The 19,990-nt window shown below is 57.2% G+C and overlaps 1 protein-coding gene across 22 annotated transcripts in view; it reads right to left on the bottom strand.

Moving 5' to 3' along the window:
- TCF3 (transcription factor 3) overlaps window positions 1-19,990 on the bottom strand; it is a 124,834-nt gene that overhangs the window by 24,035 nt on the left and 80,809 nt on the right. For 15 of the 22 annotated variants that reach the window (XR_001412819.1, XM_014949034.1, XM_014949032.1 and 12 more), the window contains 4 exons: window positions 19,406-19,502; window positions 10,006-10,073; window positions 5,472-5,601; window positions 4,289-4,338 (listed from right to left, as the gene is read on the bottom strand). Coding sequence is in view for 21 of the 22 variants with exons in the window: in XM_014949034.1 (XP_014804520.1) it covers window positions 4,289-4,338; window positions 5,472-5,601; window positions 10,006-10,073; window positions 19,406-19,502 (345 nt within the window). In the remaining variant the exon portion in view is untranslated. The remainder of the gene's footprint in view (window positions 1-4,288; window positions 4,339-5,471; window positions 5,602-10,005; window positions 10,074-19,405; window positions 19,503-19,990) is intronic. The other 7 variants (XM_014949043.1, XM_014949033.1, XM_014949044.1 and 4 more) reach the window with 1 other exon arrangement.

Below are 19,990 nucleotides of genomic sequence, written 5' to 3'. Positions count from 1 at the left end.
TGTAGGGGGGGGGGGGGGTCTCCCCCAGCCCCACATCCTGCACCCGGACACACCAGCCCCCCAGGAACGCAGCCACGGGCACCAACCCTGCTCCCCAACCACAGGGAGGGTGAAGGGGCTCCACATCCTGGTGGCCACCAGGCAGGTGACACACTCCCCCAGCCCCAATTTCACATGAATTAACCCCAAAGCGCCGTGGGTTTGGAGCACAGGTGGGGATGAGCCCCCCAGTCCCTGCCTCTTTAACCATCTCCCACCATCTCTGGGTGCCTTTGCCAGAATCTCTGCCCTTTCAGCCCCCTGCAGCTATTCCAGCCGCCGGACCTCTCCGAGTTTTCAAAGCAGCTGGGGAATTACAGCTTAAAGCACTTATTATTTTAATAAGATGCTGATTAACCTATTTATTTTGCACGGGGGCCAGCGATACCACGGGGTGGGCTCCTGCGCGGGCGACTGGGGCGAGAAGGAGCCTTTGATCCGCTGCCTTTGATGGGGGTAACTCCGTGTGCTCCGCGCGCCTCTCGCCGCCTCGCTGCCCGTTTCTCACCCCAAATTCAAAACCAACAGGAGAGGCCGGAGGTGACGGTGGAGAAACGGCAGCAGAAAGAGGCAGCACCGGCCCAAGGAGCAAAACCAGGAGCTTTTGTGGTCCCGGGGCTGCGAGGTAACGGCCAGAGCTTTCCAGGCTGGAAAAGCCGGTGGGAAGGTGCCGGCTCGGACAGGGGGAAAGGGCTGAGTTTTGGCAATTCCCACCCGAGCTCCCCCCCCCAGCACCTTTGAAATGCGAGGCCAATAAAGGGCCATTTGTCAGAGCGATGGTTTCCCCACATGGCGACTGGGGGGGGTGTCTGAAAGCTGCGAATTTCACACAGAAAGTGGCCGCAGCCATGGCAGATCCTGCTGCCAGCAGCTTTTCCCAGCTCAAAACCCGCTCTCGGAGCAACTCGGCTCTGCAGGACGTGGGTCCGACACCCTCCAAACCCCAAAACCCCAACCCATCAAACCCTGGCACCTTCCTCTTCCTCACCCTCCCAACACCGGCGTCCTGGGGTCCCACAGAGCCCACGCACGGCGGAGGTTACGGACCGATGAGGGAACGCCACGGCAGGGGATTTCTTCCCCCCCTGGAAATTGCCCGATGTCTTAAAAGATGAGAAATGCTACAAGATAAATGCTTGGAGTCCATAGTTTGAAACTCTGTCAGGAATAAAACCCAGAGCACTTGCTCCTCCCTGATAACTCCCCAGCTCCCCCCAGGATCCGTGTGGATCCGGGGGCTGCCCGGAGCAGTGTCATTCCAAGTCCTGTCACGGGGTTCCCTTTAAAAGCCTTTATGGGAACTGCAGTCACAGCATGGCCGGGGTCAAAAGGCACCTCTGGAGGTCACCTCCTCCTTGCTCTTTCACTCTCCCCCCTCTCCCCTCTGCCCTTCCTCTCCCCTCTGCCCTTCCTCCTCTTCACTCTCCTTTCCTCCCTTTCCCCTTTTTATTCCATATTTTAACAGCAGCCCCTGGAAATCAGATCAGTGATTTAAAGCTGGTGTTTGATCTAAGGGAGGCTGCTGTTAACCACTGGGTCGTTCTTCAGTGATTTAAAGCTGGTGTTTGATCTAAGAGAGGCTGCTGTTAATCACTGGGTCGTTCTCAGGCAGGAATCACCAGTAACTCCCAGTGCTCTGGGAACTGGTCATGACTCCTGTGTGAGTTTGGGGCCAGCCCCGTCGGCAGCCCCAGGGTTTGGGCAGAGCAGCCAAAAATGCGTGTTCCCCAGGGAACGGGGCAGCGGCGCTCCCAGTCCCACCAGTATCAGCTTTGGCAGCAAGTGGCACAGCACGCTTGTGCAGGGGCACGTCTCCAGCACAGCCCCACTTCCAGCCCAGTCCCAGCTCCAGTCCCAGCCCCAGCTTCAGCCCAGTCCCAGCTCCAGTCCCAGTCCTGGTTCCAGCCCCAGCCCGGGCTACAGCACAGCCCCAGCCCAGTCCCAGTTCCAGCCCAGGGATCCAGCATAGTCCCAGCTCCAGTATGAGGTCCAGCTCAGTCCCAGCTCCAGCCCAGTCCCAGCTCCAGCCTGGGCTCCAGCACAGCCCCAGTCTGAACTCCACCTCAGCCCCAGCTCCAGCTCAGGCCACTCCAGACTGGGTTCCAGCAAAGTCCCAGACCCAGTCTGAGCTCCAGCACAGCCCCAGACCCAGTTCCAGACACAGTCCCAGTTCCAGCACAGCCCCACTCCCAGTTCCAGCCCCAGCCCCAGTCTGAGCTCCAGCACAGCCCCAGTCCCAGTTCCAGCCCCAGTCCCGATTCCAGCCCCAGTCCCAGTTCCAGCCCCAACTCCAGCTCCAGACCCAGTCTGAGCTCCAGCACAGCCCCAGACCCAGTTCCAGACACAGTTCTAGCACAGCGCAGTCCCAGTTCCATCCCCAGTCCCAGTTCCATCCCCAGTCCCAGTTCCAGCCCCAGCCCCAGTCTGAGCTCCATCCCAGCCCCAGCCCCATCCCAGCCCCAGCCCCATCTCTCCTGCGGGACAGAGCCCGCCCGTCCCCCTGCAGACCCGCAGAGGCTGGGGTGAGGAATGCAGCCCCGGCCGCCGCGCAGCCAGCTCCTGTATTCCTGCAGGAACCCTCCAGCCTGCTCCAATTAGCTTTCCTGGAGATCCCATTACTTCCAGCCACAAAGACATTGCTGAGTTTATTCCCCTGGAACAGGCGCAGGAGCGGAGGTAACGTGTTCCTCCAGCCTGTTCGGCCTCCCTACAGAACAGCCCCTTAGAGAACACCTGGAGCAGCTCTGGCTGCCACGGCACAACCACCAGGATGGATCCCCCTCCAGAGCAGAACCCAATTAACACCCAACATTGCATTTCACTCAGGCACTAATGACACAACGTCAAACAGAGGAGAGGCAGCGAGGGGAGGAGGCAACGTCCAGCCACAAAGACATTGCTGAGTTTATTCCCCTGGAACAGGCGCAGGAGCGGAGGTAACGTGTTCCTCCAGCCTGTTCGGCCTCCCTACAGAACAGCCCCTTAGAGAACACCTGGAGCAGCGCTGGTGCCGCCGCACAACCACCAGGATGGATCCCCCTCCGGAGCAGAACCCAATTAACACCCAATATTGCATTTCACTCGGGCACTAATGACACAACGTCAAACAGATGAGAGACAGTGAGGGGAGGAGGCAACGGGTCCAGGCTCTGGTTGGGAAGGTGTCACCCAGGAGCATCGTGGCTCCTTCTCCTGGATTAGTGTCCTGGCACCACGGTCTCACGGCACTTCCACATTCCTCCTACACAGGAAGCTGCAGCAGGGAAACCCCCTTTCCTGTCCTGCTAAAATCCAAACCCTCTGTGCTTCAACGAGTCACAGACTGGTTTGGGTGGGAAGGGACCTCAAAGCCCCCCCAGTGTCACCCCCTGCCCTGGGCAGGGACACCTCCCACCACACCAGGGTGCTCCAAGCCCCCTCCAACCTGCCCTTGAACCCCTCCAGGGATGGGGCAGCCACAGCTTCTCTGCCCAACCTGGGCCAGGCTCTCCCCACCCTCACACCAAACAAGTTCTTCCCCACAGCTCAGCTCCATCTCCCCTCTTGCAGGGTCCAACCCTTCCCCCTCCTCCTAGGGCTCCCCTCCCTCATCCAGAGTCCCTCCCCATCTCTCCTGGAGCCCCCCTTCTTGAGGGACTGGAAGGGGCTCCAAGGTCTCCCTGGAGCCTTCTCTTCTCCAGGCTGAACCCCCCCAACTCTCTCAGCCCCCCCTCCCAGCAGAGGGGCTCCAGCCCTCCCAGCATCTCCGGGGCCTCCTCTGGCCCCGCTCCAACAGCTCCATGTCCTTCTGCTGGTGGTGGCCCCAGAGCTGGAGGCAGCACTGGGGGGTGTCTCCCCAGAGCGGAGCAGAGGGGCAGAATCCCCCCCTGGCCCTGCTGGCCACGCTGCTGGGGATGCAGCCCAGGGGTGGGGGGTTTCTGGGCTGCCAGCGCACGTTGAGGGGCGTGTGGAGCTTCTCACCCCCCAACACCCCCAGGTCCTTCTCCTCAGGGCTGCTCTCCAGCTGTTCCCCCCCAGCCCGGGGTTGTGCTGGGCATTGCCCTGACCCAGGTGCAGGACCTGCCCTTGGCCTGGTTGAACTCCATGAGGTTCACATGGACCCACCTCTCAGCCTGTCCCGGTCCCTCTGGATGTTTGGGGTGACTGGACCCATAGGGCCAGCACAGCTCGTGGCAGAGGGAGCTGGGACACCCAGGGGACAGAGGAATGGGGAGGAGATACCTGTGGGGAGAACACCTCTGCCACTTACCGAGGAGGGGAGTCCAGGAGGCACCTTCCGAACCTTTTTGGGTTGTCCATCTGGTTTAAAGAAAAGAAAAGAGGATCTAACTTTTGTGGGGAGGGGAGGGGCGGAACAACAAGCCACAGCTGAAAGTCCCCAAGGATGGAAGATGCAGGTACAAACAGGGCTCAGATCCCAAACTCCCAGTACCCAAAAAAGTGTCAATAATGAAAATGTCTGAGGATGAACCTCTCCCCCTCGTCTCCTCTGCACCCTCCCAGGGCAGGCTTCACCCCCGAACGGGGTTCATGGGGCAGTGTCTCTCCCAAAACAACGTGGTAAGAGGTGTCCACCCCGCGGAGAAGGGCTGCGCTGCCTCTTTGGGGCAGAAATAACCCCTTGTTGTTCTTTCTTTCTGAAAACTTGAAGTGGGTTTGCAGAGAGAAATGCAGAAAGAGAACAAATGCAGGGCTGGGGCTGTATTTCCATTTGCTCCTTATAGAGAAATATAGTGGGGAAAGCTTCGCGGCTGCAGGAAGATGAGGATGGTGTTCACCCCCAGCCAGTCCCTCACCAGGTCCTGCCCTGGGTGGGGGGGACACACACACAGTGTCCTGGGGGAAGGGAGACAACTCAGGGAGGTTGGAGGGGGTTGAGCCACAAGAAAGGCTCAAGGGGAAGCACTGGTTAAAAATCTGGGGGTTTTTTTTCAGATCATAATTAAGGAAAGCCCCCACTGGGTGGTGCAGGGTGCTAACGCAGCACATCCCCCAAGGCAGGGATGCTGCTGGGGTGAGCTCAGGAGGAGAAATTCATCACACAGAACAACCCGATGTAAAAGAACCATTTTCCAGGCTGACAACATCAACCAGCAACGTTTTAACGTGGCAACATCAAAGTGGGTGCCTTTTTCTGAAAAGCACTGGAAAAAACCACGTTACGCTGGGTCACTTCTAGTTTCGTTTGTCGGGGAAAGCCCAAAATAGCAGCAAGAAAGTGACTTTGGAGGGTGTGTGGGGGGGGAACTATGACAAGAAACACAAGTTCTGGAGAACTGGGGCTTGTCTTCACTCAGAAGGTACATTCACACCCGGCCTCAGCCTTCGTTAAAAGCCAAATGGCTTCTTTTTGCCCAGTTGAGAGCCCCCGCGGTCGCTTGACCCCGCAGAGAGGAGGGGGGACACGCAGGGGGTGACAGGAAGCCACTTACCTATGTTGCTCTCAGCACCTCTCCGGCGAGGATTGTTGGGGTAAGAAAAATACTGAGACCCCCCTTTCACCCCGGTGGGGGAAAGCGTGCTGGGACTCGCCATTCCCATTTCGCTGGGCAGGAAACCGGTCTGCAAACGGGGAGAGACAGAAAAACCCTTTTTACGAAAGCACCGCGATCGCTGGGAGAGAACGGAGATGGCTTGAGCCAAATTCGCACCAATTCAGCCCAGGGAAACAAAAAAAAAAAAAAAAAAAAAAAAAAAAAGACAAGCCAAAGGACTAGAAGGAAAAAGCAGCCCTGAGGAAAGGGACTGCAGCCCTGAGGAAAGGGACTTGGGGGTTCTGGTGGACGAGAAGCTGGACATGAGCAGGCAGTGGGCACTTGCAGCCCAGAAGGCCAATCGCATCCTGGGCTGCATCAAAAGCTGCGTTGGCAGCAGGTCCAGAGAGGGGATTCTGCCACTTTACTCTGCTCTGGTGAGACCTCACCTGGAGTGTTGTGTGCAGGTCTGGAGCCCTCAATATAAGAAGGACATGGACTTGATGGAGAGGGTCCAGAGGAGGGCCACGAGGATGATCAGGGGGTTGGAGCACCTCTGCTCCGAGGACAGGCTGAGGGAGCTGGGGTTGTTCAGCCTGGAGAAGAGGAGGGTCCGGGGAGACCTTATAGCAGCCTTCCAGTACCTGAGGGGGCTACAGGAAGGCTGGGGAGAGCCTGTTTAGAAAGGCCTGCAGTGACAGGACGAGGGGCAATGGCTTCAAGCTGGAGGGGAACAGATTTCGACTGGAGATGAGGAGAGGGTTCTTCACTGTGAGGGTGGTGGAGCACTGGGACAGGTTGCCCAGGGAGGTGGTTGAAGCCCCATCCCTGGAGATATTCAAGGAGAGGCTCGACGAGGCCCTGGGCAACCTGGTCTAGTTGGGGGTGTCCCTGCTGACTGCGGGGGGGTCAGACTAGATGGCCTTTGGAGGTCCCCTCCGGCCTGGGAAATTCTATGATTCTATGAAAAACCAAATTTGTAAATACGGGTGTAGTGGTGGGGGAACAGAGGTGCAATGAGAAAAGGGACTTTCAAGCTGGGTCCCAGGGAGGAAGCTCTCTACAAACCTGGGGTGGGAACCAGAAGGTGCTGTGCTGGGGAGCATCCCTGCCCCATGCTCACCTCGTTGCCCCCCCCGGGGCAGGATGAGACCCTGCCGAGGGTTTTATGGGCCCAACCTGCTGCAGGCAAAGAGGAGGTGACCACTGGGCCATGTCCTCACCAGCCCCACCAGCCTGTCTGCGAGCCACGGCCTCAGGAGCATCTGCTGGAGGCAGCGAGCTCTGCCCGCACCGGGACAAATGGATTTACTTGGGACAAAACTCTTCCTTTGCCACCTCCGAGGTTTTACAGCAAGGGGGGACAGTTTCTGATGCTTTGGGGGACACACAGCGTGTCCTTCCATCCTCAAACAGCCCACTCGACCACCCCTCCTGCCCTCACCAAGGACATGGCCGGGGCAGAGACCAGAGATGGTGCTCACCCCCTGGCAAACCCAGGAGCCCCCCGGCTGCCCCATCTCTCGACCGTGCCCAAACCGACCACCGGAGACAGGTAACACGGCTGGTGGCCCATCTGACTGTGCCTCTCCCAGTGCCCCCCGACCATAAAATCCAGCCCAAGGTGCCCCCACTGGCAGTTCCTCTCCCATCCCAGCAGCTGGACCCACAACGGAGCCGTGATGCCTCTGCCGGGGCTGGTTTTCTCTTGCATTTTATCAGGGAAAAATCACAGAATCACAGAATCTTCTAGGTTGGAAGGGACCTTAAAGATCATCTTGTCCAACCGTCAACCTGACTGACAAAAATAGACACCCACACAACAAACAAGGAGCATCATCACTAAACCAGACCTCCCAGCACCACATCAACCCGTCTTTTGAACACCTCCAGGGATGGGGCCTCAACCACCTCCCTGGGCAGCCCATTCCAAGGGCTGAGAACCCTTTCAGTGAAAAAATTTTTCCTAATATCCAGCCTGAACCTCCCCTGGTGCAACTTGAGGCCATTTCCTCTCGTCCTGTCACCTGTGACTTGAGAAAAGAGACCGACCCCCATCTCTCTACACCCTCCTTTCAGGGAGTTGTAGAGAGCAATAAGGTCTCCCCTCAGCCTCCTCTTCTCCAGGCTGAATAACCCCAGCTCCCTCAGCCTCTCCTCATAAGACTTATTCTCCAGACCCCTCACCATCTTTGTTGCCCTTCTCTGGACCCGCTCCAGCACCTCAATGTCTTTTTTATGGTAGGGGGCCCAAAACTGGACACAGTACTCAAGGTGAGGCCGAAGGTCGAACCCTTCTTTCTTAAACAGAGGAAACTCCTCCCTCGTGTTGATCCCAGCTGACCTCGGGCGCGCTGGGAAGCGGCACGGAGCCGGCAGGAGCCAGAGCCCGGGCACTCGCTGGCTCCTGGGATGGAGAAAATGTGCTTTTCCTCCAGGATCACACCCGCTTTCACCTCCGGAGAAAGTGAAATGTATTTACATGGAATTTAAGAGAGCTGGCAAAGGGCCTTTAAGTAACAAAAGCTTTGGCTTTGACCCATCTTCCGAGGGCAGAATGTTGAAATAAAGGAAGATTTCAGGCTTTTGGGAAACTGGAAAAGGAAAACCGACTGCTTTACAACTCCGTCTCCTCCAGAAAGGGGTCGGGGAGGGAAAGAGGAGCTCGTGTATTCACAGCTGGTGAAATTCCTGCAATCTGTTCCACTGGTCATATTACCTTTGCAGCGAAACCACGACGGGCCGTGGAGCAGCGCGGCCAAGGAAAGCCATCGGCGCAGCACCCCCAGAGCCCGGAGCTGCTGCCCGGCCCCTCCAGAGAGGAGCAGAGATTTTCAGGCAATTTCCCAGAAAAACAGCTTTTCTTCCCCCTCCCTCCCCCGGGGATGCCTCCAGAGGTGGTTAAGTGTTAAACAAGGGGGGGAGACCTAGCCTTGCCCTGGAGGGGGGGAATTTAGGGAGGAACCTGCTCCCCATTCAGGGCATCTGCCACTGGACAATTTTCCAGCGCTTTTCCAAAAAAAAAATCTTAAAAAAGGCAAAAAAACCAGGTCAACCTTCGCCCCCACCCCCTCCAAAACCAGAGCCAGAAGCAACAACTGTTGTGGGGGCCACCGGGGGCGGGCAGACGGCCCCGCACAAGAGGGGTTTTGTGTCTCCCCTCCACATCAAACGGGCTGCGTCCCCCCGGCTCTGCCACCCGATCCCGACCCGCGCCGGGGCCTCTCCCAGCCCGCGGCACCATGTGCCCACCCCGCTCCTGTTACCTTATATCTCCCCCTCCTCCACCAAAACCCCAGCAAAAACCATAACATTCAAAAGCGAGGCTTGGCACCCGTCCCATTTTTATTTTAGCAGCTTCAGTGGTAAATTAAATCCACTCTGGCACAGACAGCCAGCACAGCTGTTTCAGCAAAAGGAAACATCCTCAGTTCAGAGAAGAGGAAATTATGACAAATTTGTGTAAAATTAAAACATGTAATATGTGTGTGTGTACATGGATAAAATAAAAAGCTGTCCGGCCAAAAAGCTGCTCCCTTGAATAAAATGGTGGGACTGTTTCCCCGGGGCCAGGCTCGGGCACGGACGGGGCAGTTGCAGCAACACATCAAAGAGAAGGTGCTCGCTCCTTCCCAAAAAACTATTTCTGGACGGCGGCGACAGCAGGAGAGATCATCTCAGGGCTGGTCCACCGCGTTCCCGGTCTCTGATTTATGCCTGTGGTATTCCCCATGGGAAGGAAACTGTTCCCCACGGCGCAGCCCTGGTCCCCACACCGGGGTTCACTCGGGGTGACCCAAGGGGACACCTCTCCCATGCCCTGTCCCTCCCCAACTGGGGAGATGAGCATCTGGGGCAGGTCCTGCACGGCCAGAACCACCATAACACCAAACCACCACCTGATATCCACCGAAAAGATGCTCCAACAGCACAGGAACTGTCTCACGGGCTCTCCCTCCCCTGAACTGGTGAGCTGGGGGACATGGGGACACTGGCTGAAGGGACACTGGCTGGGGAAGGGAGAGCAGCAGCACCAGTCACAGTGCTTGGGGTACAGTGAGACCCCCAGCGTGGGCAGCCGGAGGGAGAAGGTGCCACCTGAAGTGTTCCTGTGCCCCCAGCCACCCTGTCACAGGGAGAGGTGTTACTTGGATCCCACTCACTGAACCCCCCTCCGAGGGCAGCCTCGGCTCCGTCACATCTGCTTAAATACAAATCAGCCAGAAATGGGATTAGCAATAATAAAGTGAGTGAGTCTGAAGAGGTTTTGAAAAGAACTGAGAAGCTGCTACAACCCTGTTTTCTGAACTCTGACAGCTCTTCTGAGCCAGCACCCTGTGTCCGTACAAACCCCCGGCACCCGGCAGAGGCTCCCCAGGACCCGGAGCAGAGACACAAACCACCAGGTTCCCTCTCGCTCCCAGTCTCCTGCTCCCGACAGCTGAGCCAAGAAATGGAGTGAAAAAAAAACCTCAATGTGTTTTATTCTTACCTGGTTCAGTCCTGGCATCCCTGTGTCTCTTCCGAACGTGGAGTATGAGGCTCTTTCACTGCTCTTCCCTACGGTGGAGAAAAGGAAAGACAAGGTTTAGAGGAGGAGGGAAGGGGAGGTTTGATGCAGCCTCGTGCACCTCCCGGGGCGTCCCGCCGAGGTGTGAAGCCCTCTCTCGTCACGCAGCTCCGAGCAGAGGTGATGGCCTCTGGGCACAGCCCCCTGCTAAAACAGGAGCTTTTTTTACTTTCCTGGACCTCAGGGCTCGGCCAGTCCATAAACAGCAAAACCCCCAACGTGCAGCGATGCGGGGAAGCGCTTGTGGCCATGGAAACCGGCAGTGTCAGAGCAGAGCAGAAAAAAATCCCTCCAGATGTATTAAAAAAAGGCAGGTGAATTTGGCAGAGGTGGTGACAGAGCAAAGCCAAAGCCAGGCTCCAGTGACCAGGCTCCATGGGTGCTCTCTGTCCATCAGGAAACACAATTCTAGTGCCCCCTGAGCAGCAGCGCATGGACCTGAGCTACTGCTCCCTACGGCGTGGGATTGACCTTCTCCCCCTTTCCTCATGGAGATCCAACTTCCCAAAACTCCATCCAGATCTAAAGAGAAGGCACTCAAGAGAAAAGCGTCTACTTCCTTTCCAAGCCCCCTTGGACAATTCTAGTGCCCCCTGAGCAGCAGCGCATGGACCTGAGCTACTGCTCCCTACGGCGTGGGATTGACCTTCTCCCCCTTTCCTCATGGAGATCCAACTTCCCAAAACTCCATCCAGATCTAAAGAGAAGGCACTCAAGAGAAAAGCGTCTACTTCCTTTCCAAGCCCCCTCGGTCACAGAATCACACGGGGTTGGAAGGGACCTCTGGAGATCATCTCCCCCAACCCCCTGCCAGAGCAGGGTCACCCAGAGCAGGGCCCACAGGAATGTGTCCAGGTGGGTTTGAATGTCTCCAGAGAAGGAGAGACTCCACCACCTCCCTGGGCAGCCTCTGCCAGGGCTCTGCCACGCTCACAGCAAAGAAGTTCCTCCTCATGTTTAGGTGGAACTTCTTATGTTCTAGTTTGTGCCCATTTCCTCTTGTCACTGGGCACCACTGAGAAAAGACTGGCCCCATCCTCCTGACACCCACCCTTGAAGTATTTACAGGTGTTGATCAGATCCCCCCTCAGCCTTCTCTTCTCCAGACTAGAAAGCCCCAAGTCCCTCAGCCTCTCCTCATGAGAGAGATGCTCCAGGCCCCTCATCATCTTTGTAGCCTCTGCTGTCCCCTCTCCAGCAGTTCCCTGTCCTTCTGGAACTGGGGAGCCCAGAACTGGTCAGGTCCCACTGGGGAGGCTCCTGTGGGACCAGGGGACTCCCAGCAGCTGGAGCATTGGGATGTGACCGAGATGCGGGGTGGAGAGGGATGTGGTGAGGAGAAGGATGTGCCATGGACCGGGATGCAGCGCGAGAGCATCCCAGCGTGAGCCCGGCCCACGTGCCCCAGTGCCACCGAGTGAACTCCAGGACCCAGCAACGGCTTTTATCCAAACACAACTCAACCTCACCCTGCCCACACGCTGCTGAAAATAGTGTTTTCAAGGGGGAGAAAAAAAAAAAGAAAAAAAAAAAACCCAACAAAAAAACTCAACACACGTGGTGAAATGTTTCCATTCTGAAACGTCCTTGCAGGCTCTTCCCTCGCGGTCGCTGCCCCGGAGCACAGCATGGCCCCCAGGGAACAGGCCCTTTTTCCTTAAAAAAAGAAAAGCTGGGCTGAAAATATAGGAGGAAATTTTCCCTACTGTTAATTACAGCCTATCGACGGTGCTACCGGGGAGAAGGGGGAGGGAAGAAGGAAATAGAAGATGATGCTCAAAATGGCTTTGCACCCAGGGCAGGAGGGTGCCCCGTGTTGGCACAGGGGAATCTGCCACCCCCCCCCCCCGCCAGTGCTGGCACAGGGGTCTCCTCTGCAACCTCCACCTGCCAAAATCCTTCCCGAAAAGGGACAGTCGCATCCTGCCCTCGGTCTGGCTCAGCAAGCAAAATTGGGAGGAGGGGGCGGGGGGGATGCTGCCAATCTGCTTAACCCAAAGCCTGGGAGATGCAGGTTGGGTGGGACGTTCGGGCTGGCAGCAGCTCCAGACACGGGTAAGAAGCTTTGGGGAGCAGATGAAAGTTGGGGGGGAGAATATTTCCCCAAACTAGCCCCCCCACGATGAAGCACAGGGCATGGAGATGGGAAGAGAGAGGATGCTGCTCCGTTTTGCAACCTCAGCCTTGAGCTCAATCCAAAATTTGGTAAAATCAGAGAATTGTTCTGGTTGGAAGGAACCTTTTACATGGCAGCACGGGGTCCCTGGCGATGCCACCTCGGTGGTCCCTGCTGATGGGGCTGACAGGGAGTCCTCAGCCCAGGTCGGGGAGCTCCCTTTCATCGAATCATGGAATCGTTCTGGTTGGAAGGGACCTTTCAGATCATCGAGTCCAACCATCAACCCAACCCTGCCCAAACCTCCACTGACCCATGGCCCTCAGCACCACATCTACCTGGCTTTTAAATCCCCCCTAAAACCCTCAAACCCGAGACCCCCCAGGGTGGGGGGCATCCTGGCACCCCTCTCCTCCAGCCCCACCGGACGCGCTGGGCGCTGCAGGCCGGCTCACTGCCGGGGCTTAAACGTTAAGTAAACAAAGGTCAGAATGTCAAAGGAGGGATCTCCTAAATGACCTAATTTTTAAAAGAGCTTAAACAGCTCCATTTGCTGCGGCGCCGGCACCGGGACACAAATAACTCAACAGGTTGTGGCATCGGGCGGATGGTGATTATTCCTAAAGCAGAGGAAAAGCAGGGTGATGCCACCATCATTTATCTGGCCAGGCCTCCAGGATGACAATATATTGCCAATTCCACGGGTGGTTTGAGCGGTGAGAAGTCCCTGCCACCCCCAGGTAACCCGGGGGGCAGGACCACGGGGAGAGGAAGGACTGAAACCCAGCGCTGACTCCACACCACGATGCTCCAAACCCAGCACCGTCACCACGTGGCAGGTCCTTCACCCTGTCCCATCTGCCACTTCCTCGGGTCCACCAGCGTCTCGTGGGATGGGGAAAATTGGGGAGAAATTAGGAATTTCACATTTAATTGCCTAGGAAAACAGGGCAGAAGGAAGAAGAGGAAACTTTTGTGGATTGGGAAGTATCGAGCTTATTGAAATAAAAAAAAAAGTCCACAAGTTGGGCAAGAAACAGCTGAACTTGCCAGCAGAAGGTGCTGTTTCTGCTGCTGGGGAGATGCCACGGCACAGGCGGCAAATGTGGCTGCGTCGGGACTTGCCCGAGTTGCCCCTTTGTAGCCACAGCCCAGGGGCACAGACCAGAGAGGGTGGTGAAACCCCAGGAGTGTGGCAAGGAGCAGGATGGAGGCAGGTCTTGAAGGAAACACCAGGAATCTCCCCAAACTCCATCTCGCTCCCAACAGAATTCCTGAAATCCTGCAGACAGGTGGGAAGGGATTTTAGGAGGAGAAATAAGAATCAGAAGATACTGGGAATAAATCCCTTGAATGGGAAAGGGGTTTCTCTCGGGAACCTTGTCTGTTGGATTTGCCTCTGCAAATTTGAGGATGCAAAGGTGAAGCATGGCAGAGAACAAGTGTCCCCAGAAAATGGCGGTATTTCAATCTCTTTATGGCACTGCCTCCCTGCAAGTCCTGGCATCCCCCTCCTGCCTCTTCCACCCCCGCTGGCTCCTTCCCCTGCCCCTCTCCTGCCCCCGCTGCTTTGATTTCCCAACCTCTCTCCTCTCTGGACGTGTTCTCTCCTGCAGGATCCATTGTGCCGGGCTCAGCCCAAGCCTCCCCCCAGCCCATCTTCACCCTGGGCTTTTGCAGAGTATCACAGACTGGTTTGGGTGGGAAGGGACCTTAGAACCGCCCCCAACATTGCATTTCTCTCGGGCACTAATGACACAACGTCAAACAGAGGAGAGGCAGCGAGGGGAGGAGGCAACGGGTCCAGGCTCTGGTTGGGAAGGTGTCACCCAGGAGCATCGTGGCTCCTTCTCCTGGATTAGTGTCCTGGCACCACGGTCTCACGGCACTTCCACATTCCTCCTACACAGGAAGCTGCAGCAGGGAAACCCCCTTTCCTGTCCTGCTAAAATCCAAACCCTCTATGCTTCAACGACTCACAGAGCAGTTTGGGTTGGAAGGGACCGCAAAGCCCCCCCAGTGCCACCCCCTGCCCTGGGCAGGGACACCTCCCACCACACCACGTTGCTCCAAGCCCCCTCCAACCTGCCCTTGAACCCCTCCAGGGATGGGGCAGCCACAGCTTCTCTGGCCAATCTGGGCCAGGCTCTCCCCACCCTCACACCAAACAAGTTCTTCCCCACAGCTCAGCTCCATCTCCCCTCTTGCAGGGTCCAACCCTTCCCCCTCCTCCTAGGGCTCCCCTCCCTCAGCCAGAGTCCCTCCACAGCTTTCCTGGAGCCCCCCTTCTTGAGGGACTGGAAGGGGCTCCAAGGTCTCCCCGGAGCCTTCTCTTCTCCAGGCTGACCCCCCCAACTCTCTCAGCCCCCCCTCCCAGCAGAGGGGCTCCAGCCCTCCCAGCATCTCCATGGCCTTAGCTGTGTGATGCTTCCACACTTACCAGACTCTGGGCACCCCGGCCCAGGGTCTCCCCACCCTCACAGCAAAGAATTGCTTCCTGAGATGTCATCTCCATCTCCCCTCTTTCAGTGTCAAAGCCCCCCACACACTCTCTCCTCCCAAAGGCAGATTAATTCCCGGGCTCGTTGACAAAGTGGCAGAATAAAAACTCCTCTTTCTCATGGTTTTCACCAGCTCCAGCAGCAGCTTTGGCCCCAGCACCAGGACCACGGCAGCGTCTCACCCCCACCACAGCAACCCAGGCTTCCAAGTAAACTCATGGTTTTGCTGTTTCTCCCCCCAGGACAAGCCCTGCTGGTGGATGTGTCTAAAGAAACTAAGAAAAGGGGATTCAACCTACAGATTTTGCCAGTGCCCGCCGGGAGGAGGCAGGAGCTTTGCCCAGTCCTGCCAGCCCGGGGGGAGCTCACCCCGGTGCCCCCGCATCACCCCGGCACCCACCGCCCCGGCCATGGCACAGCCACCCACCGTGTGCCGCCCCCCGGCCCCGCACCCGTAATTCCATTAGAGTTACAGCCTGGGGAAAACTGGGAGGAAAATCACAGCCGGGGATTAAAAGGTGGTGGTGGTGGGGGTGGTAGAAAATAAAAATAATGTTAAAAAAGCCAGGAGCAGCGACAAGTCCCGTCCGTGGGCAGATTGAAAGCATTGTCCAGGAAGAACCCAATCCACAACAGCTCACAATACACACCAGATTAGAAACACTCCTCTGAAAAGAAGCTAATTACTAGAAATAATTACTAGAAAGAAATCTGTTATGGCTTATCAGTTTCCCCGCTGTTTAAGCGATGCCCCCCCGCCTGCCTCTGCTGAAGATGAATGGTGGAAAGAGCGGCAGATTTTGGAGATTGGTGATTTCAAACAAACAGAAAAGCCCTCTCCTCGGACGAGCCACTTCGTCACGGCGCTGTGTCCTGGCACCACCCCGGGCAGGGACGGTCCCTGTCACCTCTCCCCACCCCAGGCTGGGATGCTCAGACCTCGCCGAGATGTCACCCGTCCTCCGGGGAGCGGCACCCAGGGCTCAAAGCTTGAAAACTTGGGGGTGATGGAGCTCACAGACATCGCTGCTCACCCTGGCACGGGGACCACCGACACCCCCTGCCACCACGGGGTCATTTTTACTCCGACTTTCCATTCAGGGACTGACCTAGTGTTGGGTTTTTTTCAATTGAGGTTATCCCATCCAGAGCAACACACGCCAGAGCTCCCTGCCCAGTTACCCTTCCAGTCCCTCAAGGAGCTCCAGGAAACCTCCACCATCAGGGAGGGGAGCTCTAAGGTCTCCCTGGAGCCTTCTCTTCCCCAGGCTGAACCCCCCCAACTCTCTCAGCCCCCCCTCCCAGCAGAGTTGCTCCAAGCCCCCTCCAACCTGCCCTTGAACCCCTCCAGGGATGGGGCAGCCACAGCTTCTCTGGCCAACCTGGGCCAGGCTCTCCCCACCCTCACACCAAACAAGTTCTTCCCCACAGCTCAGCTCCATCTCCCCTCTTGCAGGGTCCAACCCTTCCCCCTCCTCCTAGGGCTCCCCTCCCTCAGCCAGAGTCCCTCCCCAGCTTTCCTGGAGCCCCCCTTCTTTAGGGACTGGAAGGGGCTCCAAGGTCTCCCCGGAGCCTTCTCTTCTCCAGGCTGAACCCCCCAACTCTCTCAGCCCCCCCTCCCAGCAGAGGGGCTCCAGCCCTCCCAGCATCTCCGGGGCCTCCTCTGGCCCCGCTCCAACAGCTCCATGTCCTTCTGCTGGTGGTGGCCCCAGAGCTGGAGGCAGCACTGGGGGGTGTCTCCCCAGAGCGGAGCAGAGGGGCAGAATCCCCCCCTGGCCCTGCTGGCCACGCTGCTGGGGATGCAGCCCAGGGGTGGGGGGTTTCTGGGCTCCAGCGCACGTTGAGGGGCGTGTGGAGCTTCTCACCCACCAAAGGAAGGAGCTCCTCAGCCCACCGAAGGCGGGTGAAAGTGGAGGCTCTTTTCCATTTGCCAGATTCATGTGGGAAATAGAGAAAAAAAAATGGAGAGAGCTCCACTTCTCCAACCAGCACTGCCCGGTCAGCAGTGTCCCTCTGCTGTGGGAAGGGTCCTCGCTGTCCCCAGGGCATGGTCAGAGGATGGCTGGGGACAAAGGCTGCCTCTGGGACTCTGCATTCACTTGAGGATCACAGAAGCCAGGAGCCATGGGTTCCCAGAGGAGGCCAGCACTCCCCAGAGAGAGGCAGCCTCAGAGCCCGTGCCAATGAGGGACATCAACAGGGGACACCAAGAGGGGACATCAAGGGGCACTTTTTCCTTGTGGGGCCCTTCAGCTCAGGCTCCCTCTCCAGCTGGCCAAGCCCATCACTTTCAACACAGATCCTGTCCCTCCTGAAGTTTCTAATCCTCTTTGAAGAAATAGAGGTCAAGTGGGAAACAGATGCAAATGCTGATTTTGGAGAAGGGCTTAGAAGATTATCTCACGCACCTTTTGTCTGCCCCATACCCCTGGACGTGTCCATCCTAATCTGCTCCTTCCTTCTATCTCCTCACCTTCTAAAATTCATGGGTTCCACTCAATTGCCCCATAGACAGGATCTTCCCACCATTGACCCTGGAGGGGACCTTGCTGAAACCGGGGAAGTGACAAATCTCCAAAAGTCACCTTTCCCTCCCACTTTGCCACTGCCTTTCCACTATCGTATGCAAAAGCATTACTGTTTTGGGGTTTTCTATGCTCTCCTTTCTGTTATCATCATCATCATCTCCCTTCCGTTTATCATTTTGCCACTTGAAAAGTTTTCAGAAGAAGCAGCTTGGAAAAGAGGAAGAGAAAATCCCACCCGTGGTCTCCCTCCGGTCCATCCTCCTCCTCAGCACCCGAGCACAGAGGCAAAGCAAAGCTTATTGATGTGTTTTGGATCCTGCTCCAGGAATTGATGTTTTCTACTTCAACCACATTCAATTTCAGTAAAAAAAAAAAACAACTTTGAGACGTGAGGAGCCTCCTGCCCTTCCTGGCTGCTCTCTCCCAGCCTCCCCAGCACCAGGAGCTCCTCGTGCTGCTCCCAACCACCCCGGGCCAGTGGCCGAGACCTTGCACTGGTGTGGGGAGATACCACCCCGGAGGGGACTCGAGCCTCGGGCACGATGTGGGGCTACCATCCTGCTGGCCACATGGCCCCAGTTGGCCCTCCGCTGCGGACACAGCCCGGGGAACCCCCCGCCGGGGCGGCTCCGGCTCCGGCTCCACGCGCTGGGGACTGGTTGGGCTCGTGGCCGGGCCGGGGAGCGCCGCGGAGGCTGCCAAAGGCTGGGAGCCCTGTCTTTGAGAGGAAGCCAAACGCGTCTTCCCCGCACACATCAAAAGGGAAACCTCCGTGTTCCTCCCCGGGCAGCTCCTTCTCGGCTGGAAACTCTCAAGGCTGCCTGGGCCCCAGGCATGGGACGGGCTGGGATGGGTCCCCCCCACGCACACCCCCGAGAAACCTCCTTGAACTGCATCAAGGCTCCCCCGTCTTATTAAGAAACAACTCTTCTGCTTTGCTTACATCCTCCCAGGGCAGAAAACGAGAAGGAATAACCGCCCTTGCAGAGGGACAGGGGGGAGCTGCTCGGAAAAGTTCTTCCCCACCTGCACGGGACCCCCGAGGGGCAATTAAACACCCCCCCCCCCCTCCGACGGCAAGAGCAGCGAAAAGGGGGAGCAGAGCTGAGAGTGAGCCCCCAGGAGGAACAAACACCTCCCTTCCCAGCACGACCCCCCTCCTCTCTTCCCTGTTCTGACCAGCTCTGCAGGAGGAACCTCCGATCGTGGTGGGGATTTTGTGTTTCAAACACAATTCCCTCTTCTAACCCCACCCTGCAGCCCAGGAGCGAACGCCGCCGGCCGCCCCGGCTCCGCTCCTTCCACTCGCTGCAGGGTTTGAACCACCGCTGCGTGGGCAAAGGTGGGGAGGACTAACCCCAATTCCTGACCTAATGTCATTAGAGCTTTCTAAGCCCTTCAGGATGGATATTTTCTGCTCTTAATCTCTCCCTCCCGCCCCCGAGCTGGGAGAGGTAACTGGGTAAATGGTGGCACGCCTCCGGTCACGCACGATGGGTGGCGAGGCCGGAAAGCAAAGAGCCTGTTGTAAGACCCTAAAATGAGCTGTGTCTTGCCCAACTGCCACTTTTCCACCCTTGATCACCAGCTCCCAAGAGCACACTCAGCCCACCCTGTGCCAACAGGAGGGCATCAATCTCCACTATTGCCTCTGGGTGCTACTGTAACGCAGGGAAAAACAACCATCGATATAAAATACAGCGGCGGTTGTGTGTCAGGAACTGATGGAATCACAGAATCCTTCTGGTTGGAAGGGACCTTTCAGATCATCGAGTCCAACCATCAACCCAACCCTGCCCAAACCACCACTGACCCATGGCCCTCAGCACCACATCTGCCCGGCTTTTAAATCCCTCCAGGGATGGTGAATCCACCACTGCCCTGGGCAGCCCATTCCAAGGCTTGAAAACCCTTTCCATGAAGTCATTATTCCTAATATCCATCCTAAACCTCCCCTGGGACAACTTGAGTCCGCTTCATCTTATCCTATTGCTTGTTACTTTGGTCAAGAGACCCTCTGGACAGCAGCTCCTTTAAGCACAGCTTTGAGAACATCTTTTGGAGCAGGTCCACATGGGGAACAGCAATTCCAGCCAGTGCAAACACTCCCACCACCATGTGCTGTTCTGCATTTGATTTCCCCTCCTTTGACCACCCACCCACCAAAAGACACTTACCCACTAGTCCAGCTCCCAGGAACGGTGATGAAGAGATGCTGCTGTGGGACGGCAGGTCCCTGTGCTCACTGTAGTGGGGGCCTTCACCATAGCTCTGCTGAAACAACACGGGAGAGTCACTGCTGGGCATGTGAGGATGCCCAGCCACACCACAGAATCACAGACTGGTTTGGGTGGGAAGGGACCTCAAAGCCCCCCCAGTGCCACCCCCTGCCCTGGGCAGGGACACCTCCCACCACACCAGGTTGCTCCAAGCCCCCTCCAACCTGCCCTTGAACCCCTCCAGGGATGGGGCAGCCACAGCTTCTCTGGCCAACCTGGGCCAGGCTCTCACCACCCTCACACCAAACAAGTTCTTCCCCACAGCTCAGCTCCATCTCCCCTCTTGCAGGGTCAAACCCTTCCCCCTCCTCCTAGGGCTCCCCTCCCTCATCCAGAGTCCCTCCCCAGCTTTCCTGGAGCCCCCCTTCTTAGGGGAGTTGGACTAGATGATCTCTATGGTCCCTTCCAACTCTAGAAATTCAGTGAAAATTCAGTGACTGGAAGGGGCTCCAAGGTCTCCCCGGAGCCTTCTCTTCTCCAGGC

The sequence above is a fragment of the Calidris pugnax genome, unplaced genomic scaffold, assembly GCF_001431845.1.
Source record: "Calidris pugnax isolate Ruff unplaced genomic scaffold, ASM143184v1 scaffold170, whole genome shotgun sequence".
Lineage (NCBI taxonomy): Eukaryota > Metazoa > Chordata > Aves > Charadriiformes > Scolopacidae > Calidris > Calidris pugnax.
Note: the sequence above shows the minus strand (reverse complement) of the source record. Positions and strands in the feature narration are given on the sequence as shown.